This window comes from Podarcis filfolensis (assembly GCF_964270895.1).
Source record: "Podarcis filfolensis genome assembly, chromosome: 2".
Classification (NCBI taxonomy): Eukaryota; Metazoa; Chordata; class Lepidosauria; order Squamata; family Lacertidae; genus Podarcis; species Podarcis filfolensis.
This window is the reverse complement of record NC_139605.1, coordinates 124,589,649-124,605,403: the sequence shown is the minus strand read 5'-3', so window position 1 is coordinate 124,605,403 and position 15,755 is coordinate 124,589,649. Positions and strand designations below refer to the sequence as shown.

The window sequence follows — 15,755 nt, the reverse complement described above, 5'->3', positions numbered from 1 at the left end:
CAAAGAAGTGTCCCGCCCCTTGGAACCAGGAGGCCTCTGATCTCTTCCAAATTCTAAAGAGATTCCTCTCTCCTGTTCTTAGGTGCCTTTGTTATCTGCTGGACCCCTGGACAGGTGGTGCTCCTGTTGGACGGCCTTGGCTGTGAAAGCTGTGACGTGTTATCGGTGGAGAAATATGTCCTGCTTCTGGCTGAAATAAATTCACTCATTAATGCCGTCGTCTACTCCTACCGGGACAATGAGATGCGCAGCACTTTCCGGAAGATTCTCTGCTTTGCCTGTCACAGGATGCCAAAGTACTCGCCTGCGTCGGTCAAGTCCAGCACCACAGAGCACAGGATATTGCCTCAGAATGGACATCCAGTGATGGACTCCACACTCTAATCTGCCATTTTCAGGCTCCTTCATGCTGGTTGTCTGAAGCCAACTTTTTGGTAATCAATGGGAGACCAGCCTGTCTTGAGGCTAGAGACCATGGCTGCGGTGCGACTGGGAAAGCACTGTGACCAAGGTTATCAGCCAGGGTCTGTAGGAGACATTGTTGTACGTGTGGATGAGGACAGCCATCTTGGTTTGTAGCACCCAACTGTGACGATGTGCGCCCCCCCCCCCCCGACAGATGGTGCTGTATTGTAACTGTAGAGACCACATATCTGGGATGCAGTGACTGTTCACAGAGCCAAGGAATGAATCAGCACACTTGCTTTGCATGACACCTTGAAAGGCACCTTAAAAATGCTGCTGTGTTAAGAACCTGTTCAAAACTGGTTTGTACTACAGCTGCTTCTTTCCCAAGCTAACAAGCAAGTCTCCCTCTGTCTGTTAACACCGGGGTGGGCGGGGGGCGGGCTCTTAAGACAGACTTGTTTTTCTAGTTCTTTTAAGCACACAAATGTTTGGACAGTCTTTGAAAAATGGTGGAATGAAACCACCGGGATACCTGCCTTTCTGTTCTTGCACAGTGCTGTTTTAAGCAAGCTGTCCTGAGGGGTGCCATCGCCTGCTATGTCAAGGTGCTCGTCTAGAATGTTTCTGTGTAGGGTGAAGAACTTTCTGTCCCCAGCCTGTTCAGTATTACTGCCTTCTTGGCACAGCCATTCTAGGGCTGAGACCCGAAAGCCCACATGCCTTCTGCTACTGCACAAACTCCCCAATAATCTGTTACAACCTCTACCCCCCTCTGTGTTTTATGCTCTTGGAGATTCCAGGTCAAGATGGCCCAGTTGCCAGCTGTCCTTCTGGCAACATCCACAGTAACAATTAGGTTGAATTAATGGTCCCATTCTATCTAAGAACAGACACCGCAGCAGCAATAGGCAAGAATTAAGCATGCCAAGAGCAATTATTCTTTTCTCTTTTTTTGAAGGTTGATGTTTAGAGGTGGAGTTTGGCAGCTTAGCTGACGCTCAGATAGTGTGGTGCCCTCCAGGTGTTGTGGGACTACAGCTCCCATCATCCCTGCCCATTGCCCATGCTAACTGGGGATGATGGGATTTGTAGTCTCACAACTGGAAGGTCCTGTGTTGGCCACCCACCAGCTGATGACTGAATAGTTTAGCTTGCTAAGTATCATATTCTTCTGCCCAGCTTTGTTTGCTCCCACAACTCATTTGCTGTAGGAAATGGACCCCCTGCATTGTTGAAACAGAGGCATGATGCCCAGTTAGAGGGCTGGTTCCATCATGAGGTCTTGTCTGTAAAATGCCATTGTTTCCCCCCACAGGCTTGGCCTTGAGTTGCTTTAGAGTCACTGGGTGAAGAGTCAGTCAGCAGGTTTGCTCCTGTGCCTTGAATAATTGCATAGCAGGCAGAAGTTTGGTGGCTGAACTCAGCCCACCCCCTCAGGGAGATTACGATGCTAACTGTGCTTCAGCTTTTCTTCCAGATGTGCACAGTTGAACCCAGGTGTCCCAAAGCCAGCAGCCCTATAAGCATTCAGTCTTCTGAGTTGGCCCATCAACATGCAAAAATATGAGTTGGAAGAACCCATGCTTTTTTCCCACTGTGTAAATTTCACAATTTGCAATGCACACCCCCCCCAAAACACCTTCTCTGGAAAACTGTGAAGGGTTTTTTAATATATCATATATGCCAAGAATAAAATAATGTGTTGGTAGACTGACAAAAGTGATTGGAATAATATGGTTAGCCTGGACTGATGCGAAGGAAGGTGTCCTTCTCCCTTCTGCTCATGTTGCCTCCTAAGCAGGGGAAGGGGGGAAACTGGCCTCTCCTCCTGCCTTTGGTAGCCACCTGATCTGCACCTATCAGCTGGTGGCACTTTTCATGGCATAGAGGTAAGACTGTTCCCTGTCAATGTCTGCAGAAGAAGCTGCTGTTAAAGGCAGAGGATCAGGCCTCACTCCAAAGGGATGGTGAGCCTAGACCATTGTGTAAGTCAGCAAGTGTCTTATGTTGTGCATGCACAGGTGCACTCTGGAAGTTTTGTCCCTGCTGTGGTTGTGACTGGAAGAAGCTGTTCAGGGTGGGCAGAGAATGTCATGGGCTCCACCATTCATTCTCACCACTTTTCACCGTGGAAGGAGGCGGTGATTCTTACCAAAGCTGCAGCAGGAAGGGATTTATAAAAGCTGTGTTTTATTGCATACGTTGGTTGCCAATACTGCTGCAGCCTCTAGGTGATGTACAATGCAATCTTAAAACAATCCAATATAACGGCGCAACTCAGAAAATGAACACATGAGCCAAGCATCAGTTCATCAGTTTACAGGAAGCATGATAATAAAAGACACTAAATACAATTATTATTATTATTATTATTATTATTATTATTATTATTTTGAAAGGCTTATTCAAAAGGTGTGGGAGAAGTGGAAAGTCTTTGCCTGGTACTGGAGTAACGTTAGTTAAGTAATGCCAGGTGAGCTTCCTTGGGGAGAGCATGCTGCAAACTGGGCTGGGGGGTGAGCCTCTGTAAATACCCCGTTCCCCCTCACTAAGGTTTAGCTTGGGAGCACACACACACAAACAAACAAACAGTGCTGGCTATTTGTTAAAGAGAAATCAGTTACTCCAAGGCAAACTGTATGACAAACTACATTTCAGTTGGCCCTGGAAGTAGGTTGAGCACTTGGCTCTGTCATAGGCTACTGGTGAGAGAGCCTGCCCAAAATATTTTTGTGAATGAGGCAAAATGATTAAAGGGGAAAGGGAGGGCTGACAATTCTCCATCAGGAGACAAGGACAGAATGCAGCCTTTCAACCTGGTACTCTCCAGGTGTGCCTCGTAGTCCCAACAGCATCTGGAGGGCACCAGCATGGCGAAGGAGCAGTGGAACTGAAACCCAGTACAAAGGGCAAATGCCGGGGGGGGGGGAGAGCTGGGCTGCAGTGGCAAGACAAAGGGAGGGCCCACTTTGACAGAAAAGTAGTGCAGGTGGAATGCAGCTGATTCTGTCCCCACCACTTGCACCTGTAAGGATAGGGAGCCTGTGGCCCTCCTTCCCCAGCCAGCTTGGTCAGGGGTGATGGCAGCTGCCGTCCGACACCACATGAGCTTCCCTCATCCCTGGTAGGCATTGCTAGCAAAGGGATGGGGAAAGAAGCAGCACTTGCCAGAGGGGAGAAGATGCCGCTGAAGGAAGGGCAGCCTTGTGGCAGCAGATGACATGGGTGAACTGCACTGAGAGCCTGCAGAACACTAGGGGCTCCTCAACATCCAACATGGCACAGGGCAAAGGAGGTGCATGACAGCACAGCACTCTACTGCCTTGCACATTAATGTTCCACCACCTGACACTGTCCTAGCTTAGTCAAGCTCTGTCCCTCTCAGTCTCTGTGTCTTCTGCTTGCGAATACTCCTTGGGAGACGGTTGGTTCCTACCAGTTCCCAAAGCTATTGCCCTCATTTCACTTAAAGCACAAACAGAGGGAACTGCATTTGTGCTGCTCAGACTCTCCATCTAAGCTCAACTATGCTGACTGGCAGCTGCTTGTCTGTGTTTCAGGCATGAGAGATGAGGGGTACCTCATCTGCTGCTTTAGCCTTTTAACTGGAGGTGGCAGGGATGGGACGTGGGACTGACCACCTGCAAAGCAGAGGTTTTACCACTGAGCTGCAGCCCCTCCCCAGATTTTAGGTCCCATCATTCATACACTGGGTGCAACAGAGCAGGAGGCTTTCCTAGACAAGCCCCACTGGAATGAACAGGAGCTGTGCAATACTGCTACCAGGCTATGGTGGTTTGATTCTATTAGTGTTTAATTGCTTTTTAATTACTACCCCCCCTTATGTTTTTGGCTGTTTCTATCTGTAAGCTGTCTTGAGCCCCTGTCTGATGAAAAGGTGGGCTATAACTAAATAAATATAATAATGATAATCCAAAACTGAGCTGGAGTAGAGTCTAGGTACCATTAAGAGCAGGCAGATCAGCCCCGTGGGCAAATGACCCACTGGCACTTCCTCCCAGGGCAAACCCCACTGAGATGGATGGGATCGCTGGTCTTGTTCAGTTCACTTCCATTTCTGTTTAGACGTGTGCAGGACAACTTCCCAGTTGATTGTGAAGTGGCCTCTCCAGTCAGCTTCCAGTCCTCAATCCCTCAAATGTTTGGGGCTCCTTTTAATGGCTGCTTTAAGCAGGGCTGGAGCTATCAGAAACTCTGGCTGGGGGACTAGTGCAGCTTGATGTTTAAAATGGAGTCCAGTTTGCTTTCTGGCACGGAAGTAAGAGCTGGATGTGGATAAAGGTAACTGGACAGCTGCTTACAAGAAACTGGCTGCGTTTTCTTCAGTCTCAAGAGTCTGTCATGGATGCTTGACAGTTGTGCACAGGGACAAATCTGCACAGGTTGCTTGGTGCTTCCACAAATGACCCTTGGAAAAATTAAGCTGATTACGCCAAACTGATTTTAGAAAGTCTCTTGTGTTTCTTTTCCAGATTACCTCATTTATTAACAGGACATGTGGACACTTTTAAAGGGTGTGCTGTTTGTGGGAGAGCCAAATGACCAGCTGCCTAAACCATGGCTCTCCACTGTTTGTGAATGGATCCTTGTAGTGAGAGATGAGCTACGTTGTTCTCTTCCCAAATACCTCACTTGGCTTTCAGCAGGGTCCAATGAGCAGTTTGTATTGCTTCTGGGACTGGAGAAGGAGAGCTCTCCAAGAGCCTTCTGACCTCACCCTTGCTCTGTTGGGCTGCAGATGTGGAACCAGAGGTGGGGAATCTCTGGCCCTCCAGATGTTGCAGAACCACAACTCCCATCATCCCCCACCAACAGCCATGCTGGCCACAGCTGATGGAAGCTGGAGTTCAACAACATCTGGCAGGCACAGGCTCCCCACCACACTGACCAGCACACCTTCTCTGTGGCAACCCTTCCCACAAATTGCGCACAGCCCCACCTCTTCCTAGGCATTACAGGATGCTAATTTTTGAAACATTTGAGCTGTTGGAGAGCAGTACATGTGAAAAGGATCTAGGAGTCTTGGTTGACCACAAACTTGACATGAGCCAACAGTGTGACGCGGCAGCTAAAAAAGCCAATGCAATTCTGGGCTGCATCAATAGGAGTATAGCATCTAGATCAAGGGAAGTAATAGTGCCACTGTATTCTGCTCTGGTCAGACCTCACCTGGAGTACTGTGTCCAGTTCTGGGCACCACAGTTCAAGAAGGACACTGACAAACTGGAACGTGTCCAGAGGAGGGCAACCAAAATGGTCAAAGGCCTGGAAACGATGCCTTATGAGGAACGGCTAAGGGAGCTGGGCATGTTTAGCCTGGAGAAGAGGAGGTTAAGGGGTGATATGATAGCCATGTTCAAATATATAAAAGGATGTCACATAGAGGAGGGAGAAAGGTTGTTTTCTGCTGCTCCAGAGAAGCGGACACGGAGCAATGGATCCAAACTACAAGAAAGAAGATTCCACCTAAACATTAGGAAGAACTTCCTGACAGTAAGAGCTGTTCGACAGTGGAATTTGCTGCCAAGGAGTGTGGTGGAGTCTCCTTCTTTGGAGGTCTTTAAGCAGAGGCTTGACAACCATATGTCAGGAGTGCTCTGATGGTGTTTCCTGCTTGGCAGGGGGTTGGACTCGATGGCCCTTGTGGTCTCTTCCAACTCTATGATTTCGTGGTCTCTTCCAACTCTATGATTCTATGAAATCATGGGTTTCAAAAGCTACAGCCTCCGTTTAGCTCAGCTTCTCTTTACAGTGGTACCTTGGGTTACATACACTTCAGGTTACAGACTCCGCTAACCGAGAAATATTACCTCGGGTTAAGAACTTTGCTTCAGGATGAGAACAGAAATCGTGCTCCGGTGGCATGGCGGCAGCTGGAGGCCCCATTAGCTAAAGTGGTGCTTCAGGTTAAGAACGGTTTCGGGTTAAGAACAGAATGAATTATGTTCTTAACCCAAGGTACCACTGTATTTCATAAAAAAGACTGGGTTTGGGAGTAAAAGGGCTGCAACTGTTGTCCCATCCTTCCTACTGGATGATCTGCATACCCCAATAGCTCTATGACCAAAAGAAGTGGCATAGATAATATATCCAAATGCAGTTCCAGCTCTGAAAACAGAGAGCTGATATAGGTGTCAGGGAACCTTGTATATCAAGCAAGACCAGCAGATGATGCCAGATGTTGATTTACGGAAACACATGGGAGACGTGAGGGACTTTCACCCACCACCTTGTCTGTAGAATTCCCTTACCTGTTTCTTCCTTCTTTGCTTCTTGATCACATCAGCTCATCAGTCAGCATTTCTCCATTCAGATCCAAATGATGCTTCCAGGTGGGCTGTAGGGCAGGGGCAGAACATCTGCTTTGTATGCAGAAGGTCCCAGGTTCAATCCCTGGCTTCTCCAGGAAGGTCTGCCTGAAACTAGGGAGCCACTAGGGACAATATAGAGCTAGATGGACCAAGGGCTGACTTGCTAGAAAGCTGCTTTCTGCTTTCCTACGTGTCATATTTTGTGGGTCATTGACACTCAAAACTGGGGCACCAGAGAGAGACCTTACTTCCCCCTACACTGCTTGCTGATAACCCAGATAAACTAGAAGGATCAGCACAGCGCTGCCATTGTGAAACATTTATTGAAAAGTGCTCTGGATGCTTGTGGTTAACTGCCAGAAAAAAACACACGTTGTGGCTCCGGTCTATTGAGAAACACCATCCTCTGATCAGGAAAATCTCCCACGACTTTTTCCCAAGCCCACCCACCCTGCTGTATGGGAACTTCATTGTAGTTTTTCTGTGGTGGGTGGGGGGATGCACTCTGCATTTGCTTGTGGGTAGAGTTAGGTCTTCTTGCTTTCTATGTCCCACGGGTCAGCAGTGGCACTGAAAATAGCTGCTTGGCACAAATCCAACCCTGCTGGTTGCTGGCCAGTGCTCTGAGCAGAAAAGGCATATGCTCTAAGGTACTATTAAAACAAATGATGCATCTTATACTTCTCTTCTTGGCTCTCTTTTCCTGTGTGTAAACATTTAAGGTTAGTCCTCATTGAATTTCATTTGGTTGCTATCAGTCCACCTCTCAAATGGAAAACTATTTTGAACATTCAAACTATCCTCTAAACCAGTGGTCCCCACGCTTCCCTCCCCCAGACCACTTGAAAATTGCAGAGGTTTCTTGGCAGACCACGTAATCCTCTCTGCCCCCGTTATAGCAATTGCAGTGCACGGTGGTAGGTGCTGCATGATTTCTAACTCTTAATTTTTTGCTTCTTTTATTTCTTAAATATTGTATGTTACTGTATTACAATTTGAATTCTATAGAATTTAAATTGTAACACAATATAAGTAATAAAATAAAAAAATATAATAAAAAGCAATATGAGTATTTAATGCAATTGATGTGCCAGCTTCCAGCTTCAACCACAAATCCACAGAGATGCCATGGATCACGTGAACGAAGCTCATGGGCCCTGGATGGTCCAGGCACTGCCCTTTAGGAACCCTTGCTCTAACTAAACTGGCTGCAATTTCACCCCCTTTTGCCTCCCCTTCTTTGTTCAAGTAATTCGGCAAGTTCAAGTAATTTGTTCAAGTAATGCGGCAGCTAAAAAAGCCAATGCAATTCTGGGCTGCATCAATAGGAGTATAGCATCTAGATCAAGGGAAGTAATAGTGCCACTGTATTCTGCTCTGGTCAGACCTCACCTGGAGTACTGTGTCCAGTTCTGGGCACCACAGCTCAAGAAGGACACTGACAAACTGGAACGTGTCCAGAGGAGGGCAACCAAAATGGTCAAAGGCCTGGAAACGATGCCTTATGAGGAACGGCTAAGGGAGCTGGGCATGTTTAGCCTGGAGAAGAGGAGGTTAAGGGGTGATATGATAGCCATGTTCAAATATATAAAAGGATGTCACATAGAGGAGGGAGAAAGGTTGTTTTCTGCTGCTCCAGAGAAGCGGACACGGAGCAATGGTTCCAAACTACAAGAAAGAAGATTCCACCTAAACATTAGGAAGAACTTCCTGACAGTAAGAGCTGTTCGACAGTGGAATTTGCTGCCAAGGAGTGTGGTGGAGTCTCCTTCTTTGGAGGTCTTTAAGCAGAGGCTTGACAACCATATGTCAGGAGTGCTCTGATGGTGTTTCCTGCTTGGCAGGGGGTTGGACTCGATGGCCCTTGGGGTCTCTTCCAACTCTATGATTCTATGAATTCATAAATCGATGGCTTACCTCCAGACCCAGTAATATCCCCTGTCAATTCCAGATACCCTTTTAAAATAAAAGTGAATAAGTCTGAAGTAGACTCCCTGTCACTCTCTAATTTTTGTAAACAGTGTGCCCATTCTAAGGCAGTTCTTTTGAACAAGGCCTGCTATCTTTTATTTCTACTATTCCCGGGTGTTGAACAGCACTCTGGCTCACACACAAAGGCAGCCAACTCCTCACATTTGTTCCTTGTGGCAAGACAAGGATTGTTGCTTGATTTCTGTCAGCAAGGCTGCTGTTAAAGTCTCAGGAGCAGGCCATGAAGAATCATAGAATCATAGAGTTGGAAGAGACCACAAGGGCCATCGAGTCCAACCCCCTGCCAAGCAGGAAACACCATCAGAGCACCCCTGACATATGGTCAGGCAAACCTCTTCAAAAAACCTTCCATCAAAAAGCATCCGTGTCATTCAAAAGTACCTAGCAAAGACTTCCGGGTCAGCGCCAACGACGAATGGCGGAGTTCCTCCGATTGGAGGAACGGGCTCTGTGGAAATTGGGTCTTCCCGCCGCGGCGAAGGCGGGGCCCCGCTAGAAATCCCAGGCGGAGAAGCCTGGGAATGTGGGGTTCGGCAGAGCACCAAGTGCGCCTCCCCTACTCACGAGGAAACCCCTTTTCGGGGCCCCGGAGTGAAGCGGGGTGAGCAGCGCGGTGCTGCGAACCGATCGCTATTTCCATGGAGGGAAGCCGCGCAGCCATCGCCGGAGAGCGCTGACTTTTTCCTGATGACATTTGGACTCTAAATCAAGTACCCGTGAGTAAAAACGGAGAATTGGATTAAGAAATTCACAAAACTTATGAATTAGGCACGAAGCGGGAAGGTTTAAACAGGAAGTCCGCCTTCCGCTTTTTGTATATAGACTGAAGCAAAGACCTTGCAACCTAATAGCCTGGAAAACTGCTTTAAAGTTGGAAATTTCCTGCATCCACAACCATTAAACCCCCTTGGAAGCAGGAGAAAAGGGGGGGGGAATCTGACTGTTTAATCCTGCAGGAGGAGAGTAAAGGAATTTAAGTTTCCATCGTCCCAAACCTGGGGACGGGGTGTCGGGACAGAAATTGTTTGAGACGTCCATTGATTGAAAGCGGAGTACTTTTGACAGATAGTTAAAAAAAAGAGAAACAAATTAACTTCAACGCTACTTTCTGCATTTTTGCATTTCAAAGAAACAAAGTATCTGAAAATCGAAAGGATTTGAAATCGAAAGTAATCTCCTTTGTTGGATACATTTTAAAAATGGATACAAATAGAATAGAATAGAATATCATTTATTACGGCCATAGGCCCATACAGGTAAAAACAACACATAAATAACAGCTTGTGCCGTAAGGAGAAAAAAAAGCAATCGCTAAAACACTACTATAACAATAAAATACTATAAAATGGAAAGGCATACTACGCCTTAATTAGCTTGTAGAGCTCCTTGGCGTCGCTTTTGGGAAAGGACAGCAACTAGGAACCTAGCCACCTTCAGGGTCGTGTGGGTATCCTTGTCCTGCAAGATTTGGGCAAGGTGGAATTTTGGTGGGGTACCCTCTAGTTTCTGTATGATTGATCCCAACAAATTTGCCCGTAGCACATTAAACAAGGGGCAAGTGAACATAATGTGCTGGAGCGACTCCGGCGACACCTTATCACATTCGCACACGGCGGGGGCTTGACCCTTTGAGAACCTATGTCTCAGGACATTGGAGGGAAAAACGTTAAACCTCGCTTTGGTGAAGGCCAGTCTATGTGCAACAGTCGAAAGGGAGGAGAGGTATGATGGAACGCAGTAAGTTAAAGTGATACCAATGTTCTGGGGCGAACAAACACCTCCCCCCAGCGTATAATTTCGCTGTAAATCGATGTCATCCAGTCTTTGGCGGATCAGTCTCTGAGCAGTGATTTGGTCTAGTTTTAGGGAATCTGAGGGAGAGATTCCATAACTCAGGAGTTTGGCATGAATTCTGCTAGTCCAAAGGCTGGAGAATTCATCTCGCCATAAGCATTGGGCAAGGTAATGGTTTGGTAATCTATGCCACAATGATAACCAGTAATTGAAGACTTGCTTCCACAGGCAAGTTTCTAGGGATGCGACCTTCAATTCTAGTCGCATGGCTGCGTTGCTTACGCACAGGGGGAGCATTAGGAGCCGACGTAGGAATTGGCTTTGCAGAGTCTCAAGGGGAGCAAGATCTGTCATCACGGCCCAGAGCGGGGCAGCATAAGCAAGCACGGCAACCACTTTTGCCTTGAACACCTTTAGGGCCGAGGGAACATGCAAAGCTCCGTCCGAAAAGAAGAATCGGAGGAGCGCATATGACAAGGTTTTGGCCTTATTAAGTAGGTGTTGAATGTGAGCTTTCCACCCCAAATTGTATTGAAAAATGACTCCTAGGTATTGAAATTTTAGGACTTGCTCTATTTTTGCCCCACCAAGCTTCCATTTGTATAATCTCCGGCTTCTGGAGAAGATCAGGATCTTGGACTTGGCATGGTTGATGGTTAATTGATTGAGTTGACAATACGTGGCAAAGATCTTCAGAGCTCTGGTTAGTCCAACACGTGTATAGGATAGAATTACCGCGTCGTCCGCATATAAAAGGAGTGGGCAGCGGTAATCCGCTAGTCTAGGCGCGTGTGTACTTGGAGATGAGTTGACTAGGGGTGCTCGCATGTCGCTGATGAATAGGTTGAATAGGCAGGGAGCCAATATACATCCTTGGCGCACTCCCTTGTTTATTGGTATTGAGTTTGTAAGGTCGCCCGCTGGAGTGAATCTCACTCTGGCAAGGGTGCCTTCGTGGAGCTGGCTTATGAGCCATAAGAGTCTTCTATCAATGCCCTGTTTCGCAAGTTTCTCCCAAAGAATATTTCTAGGAACGCTGTCAAAGGCTGCCTTTAGATCTAAGAAGGCAGCACAGAGGTAGCCCCGGGGGGGGGAGGAGTACTTCCGTGCCAGATGATAAAGAACTATCGCATGATCGGTTGTAGAGCGTTTAGTTCTGAACCCTGCTTGTTCATGGCCAATCTGGTTAGTCTCATCTACCCATCGCAATAATTTAGTCATCAAAAAGCTGGCATAAATTTTCCCTATAATCGAAAGGAGGCTGATGTTACGGTAGTTTTCCGGCTAGAATAGAAATTGTGTCCCCTAGAGGGAGCCTGTCAGTTTGTTGCTACAGTTTACTTGGAGACTCTACAGCTGCGAGATTTGGATCGTGGGACCAGCCGTTTGACCTTGACAGAAATGTGTTGGAAGGAAGGTTTGGTGTCTGCCCTTGGCATGACAAATGTTTTGCTGGAGCAGCTGCATGAGAAAATGAACTTGATGCATGAAAAATTGGACTTGATGAGTGCTGTGGCCAGTGAATATGATTTAACAGAGAATAAGGATAAAGAAGTTATACAGCGATCAATTCAGGAATCTGGTTTAACAAGGCAAGTCCAAGGGCAGATGAAGAAGGAAGAGGCAGTGATTACTCCTCAAACAACACAAATGGAGAGATCCAAAGTCCTGCAGGAACAAAAGCCACTGCGTTGGAAGATTGAACTTGGAGAGTGCTGGGAAGTGTTTGAAGTCAAGGAAGCTTTTAACTCTAGTGGGACTATGAAAAAGGTGAATAACTATCTTTTGGATAAATATTTTTTGGATTACAAAGATGACGACGGGGAGTGGGACTGGGGGGAAGGGGCCAGTCTGGCGAAGGAAAATGGAAACTATTACCTGATGGAGCCCTCCGGAGACCCACACCCCAAGAAACCAACAATAGACAAAGAAGTGCATAAGCACAAACAAGAACAAGAAAATTTGCAGAAGGGGCCTAGAAGAGATTTAAGGGCCTCGGACATAAGAACACCAGATTGATGGACTGGATGTAATGGACAGAAAGGACTGACATAACCCGAAACCAGGAAGAAGGGACGTTGGATAAAAATTAGAGATATCAAGGGAAATTCTTTTGTTAATTTTGGAATTAGTGCAACATTAATGAAATATCAGGGAATATGCTGGAAAGGAACTAAATTGGCTTTAGCAGAAATGATTTAAGGAGATATGTATGAATATGATGTAAACTTTGAAATTTTAAGATTTTTAAGATAAGATAAGGTTAAAGAGATTAAGGTAAATTGAATAACAGATTATATTAAAAGATGGAAAGGTTATGTTGAATCAATAAATAAGATAGATTGTGAAGATTAATCATTTAAATTAAAATTGAGAAACATGGGAAGAATTTGCTGGAATAACAAATTAAACTAGAATACAAATAGGGAGGTGTGAGGAGGTTCAAGAAATAAGCAAATGAAAAGTTGTAATCTGAGATTTGTATTTTTCTTCTTTCTTTTTTGGTTTTTTCTTTTTGTTTTATTTTTTTGCTGTATTTTTCTGTTTTTCTTGTTTTTTTTTCGTGTTTATGTACTGATGAAATTTTGAATAAATATCATTTAAAAAACAAACAAAAAACAAACAAAAAACAAAAGTACCTAGCAAAGCTGCTTTGTGGCACAATCCTGTGCATGTCTGAAACTTTGTAAATGGTGCAGAATCGCCCAAAGGGGAGAGGAAGGCCTGGGAATCCACAGAGGTGTGGATCATGTGCAGATCTGTGAGCTCAGGCTGCTGAGTGATGCTAGAGCAGCATTTGAAGAAATAAAAATGGCAGTTTCTGTGTTTATTTAACAACTTGCTACAGCTCTGTGCACTCTTCTGTATTTTACAACACATTTATTTATAGCAATCTTCAAGTGACAACCCTGTAATAAATATTAGCAATGAAGCATTGCATGCCCTGTTTGTTTAAGCTTTGCCCAATGACGGTTACGTGCCTCTCCCACTAAGATTTTAAAACTTACACTGTCATGATAGCATTTTAAAGGTTTGTCCCAATACACGAAGCCTTTTTTATTTTTTAAAAACCCTCAGCCTGTGATTTGTTTTTACTGGAACCAAAGGGAGTGTCTCCATTGACACAAACAGGGAATTAAGAAAAACAGACACAGATAAAACAATCTGCAGAGGGAAGACACAGACTGACAGCTGCCACTCACTGTAATGGGGGTGGGGCGAGCTTTATGGAGTGGTTGAATCTTTAATAAGATTCTCTTCCTGTATGGAATATACAAGTTGTGATACAAAGGAAAGGGAAGCTAAAGGTTAAGGGGTTTTGTCCTTGAACAGTTGATGTTGTTGCTATAAGAACCTTTACCCAATTTTATATGCAGTATTTGGCTCTTACCTTCATTTGTTTTTATTAAACAAGAAAAAAGAAGAGAAGGGAGACGATCCCTGGATCTCCCCTTGCACCCTCCCTTCCCCACACGATCCCTTGCCTGCATCCATGGCTTGCTAGATCAAGTGCTGCCACGGGCCCAAGTAAATCAGATGCACATCCAAATGCACAGAGGGGGGTGGATGCTGTATGAAGCGCTACCAGCAAGAACCAGGTGCAAAAGACAGGATCATTGAGCACATTCGAGGTCTAGAAATGTGTTTCCATTGCCAGAATTGAAATGAATTTCAGCTTACTCCCAACTAGCTACCTGTTCCTGTTTTAGCAACCTAATTTAGGTGGGGGAAAGTGTTGCTGCCATTGTTAAGCAATTGGGAGTCAGAACCTCTTGGCAGTCGACTGCAAATCACGCAGAGATCCACTGGTTGATCAAAATATATCTTCTACCCTGAAATAGAGGAATCTTCTCTGTAAAGCAGGACTCATGGACGCTGGTGGAACTGGGCTTATAGGATCAAAGGATTGTAGAGTTGGAAGGGATGCTGAGGGTCATCTAGTTCAACCTCCAAACACAATCCCTCCCCACCAGCTTGAGGTTGCAGCTAATTTATAATGGGGGCAGAACTTGAACCCTGAGTCATACTCCTAGCACAATGCTGCAAACAGTTATTGATGTCTCCGAAGAAATGGGTGTGGCAGGTAGGAAAACCCAATGGCATATGTCAGGTCTGGGAAGAAATTCCTTTCTGACATGAACAATTCAGTACACCTGAGTTCTGAGCCCCATAGGTCACAGCTGCGCCAAATGTTTAAGGCACCTGGCTTTCTCCAAAGAATCCTGGGAACTGTAGTTTACCCCTCACAGAGTTACAATGCCCAGCATCTATAGCAAACTACCGGTTCCTGGATTTGGGGTTGTGGGGAGCTATGTGCTCTATGGTGCAGGTGGGACCTAAGAATCCCATAGAATAGAGATCAGTTTAGTCCAAAGGACAACACTATAGCCCCCCTTTGCCCCAAGAGGCTGCTTTTGATTCTGAAAGGGAGAAGCAGGTGTGGCAGTAGGTCTAAAGTGATGCTCTCAGCAGGCCTTCCTGTTGCTGCCTGGGCTTGCCACAAACTCTTCGCCTGTGATATTTATGACACCTGAATTTCAGGCTAGCCAACCCTGATTTACAGGCTGTGTAATTATAGCCAAAGAGATGGGGCATGGTTGTGCTCATCTGCTTATACAAACATGCCAATTTACGCACCAATGGTACTAGTGCAGCCTAGTGGTGCAGTTTGGCAATTTTAGACTCTGGGCTAAATGGTCTTATGGGAGCCCCTCTCTTCTCTAGACTTTGTGTCCTGGCCCTCGCTGCCAGTTGAAGAACTGGGATTTGGGTTCCTGTCACATTCTTTCTGGCATAAATCTGAGCAGTAGACAGGCAGGGCAAGGGTTAAAGGCGCCCCACCCTTCCTTTTGAAGAGCAGAGTGGGCATAAGTATTGGTGTGGCAAATGGCCAGCGTTTCTGCTCTGGGCAAGCGAAGGGGCCCTTTTGCAAGTGGGTTGGGCCCGTGAGGTTTGTTTGGGTTGGTGCCAGCATCTCTATGTCCTTGGCAATCTGCCTGACTCTGACAGGAGGGGCTGGCAGTGGCCCTTGGGCATGGGACTCCTCTCCGACAACCTCTTCCAGGATTCAGCCCCTGACTCTCTAGATCACTGTCTCCTTCCGCCATCTCTCACATTCCCTGGGGCCCCAATTTCACCTCCCTGGCTCTGCTCTGGTTGCCTTTCTTCAGCTCCCCAATCTCGTCTCCCACCTCTTTAGGATCCACCCATCCCTTCCAACAACACTTT

The 15,755-nt window shown here is 46.2% G+C and overlaps 1 protein-coding gene and 1 long non-coding RNA gene across 3 annotated transcripts in view; one reads left to right on the top strand and one right to left on the bottom strand.

Annotated features, from left to right (window-relative positions):
• LPAR2 (lysophosphatidic acid receptor 2) overlaps positions 1 to 4,347 on the top strand; it is a 59,952-nt gene extending 55,605 nt beyond the window's left edge. For both annotated transcript variants that reach the window (XM_083599871.1, XM_083599872.1), the window contains one exon: positions 83 to 4,347. In XM_083599871.1, the coding sequence (XP_083455997.1) occupies positions 83 to 384 (302 nt within the window). In that variant the 3' untranslated portion in view covers positions 385 to 4,347. The remainder of the gene's footprint in view (positions 1 to 82) is intronic.
• Positions 4,348 to 8,634: 4,287 nt separating this feature from the next.
• On the bottom strand, positions 8,635 to 13,624 carry LOC310756193. Its single transcript, XR_014544754.1, has 3 exons — positions 13,166 to 13,624; positions 9,031 to 9,113; positions 8,635 to 8,938 (listed from the first exon to the last, which is right to left on the bottom strand). It is a non-coding gene; the product is annotated as an uncharacterized lncRNA (long non-coding RNA).
• Between the last annotated feature and the right edge of the window lie 2,131 nt (positions 13,625 to 15,755).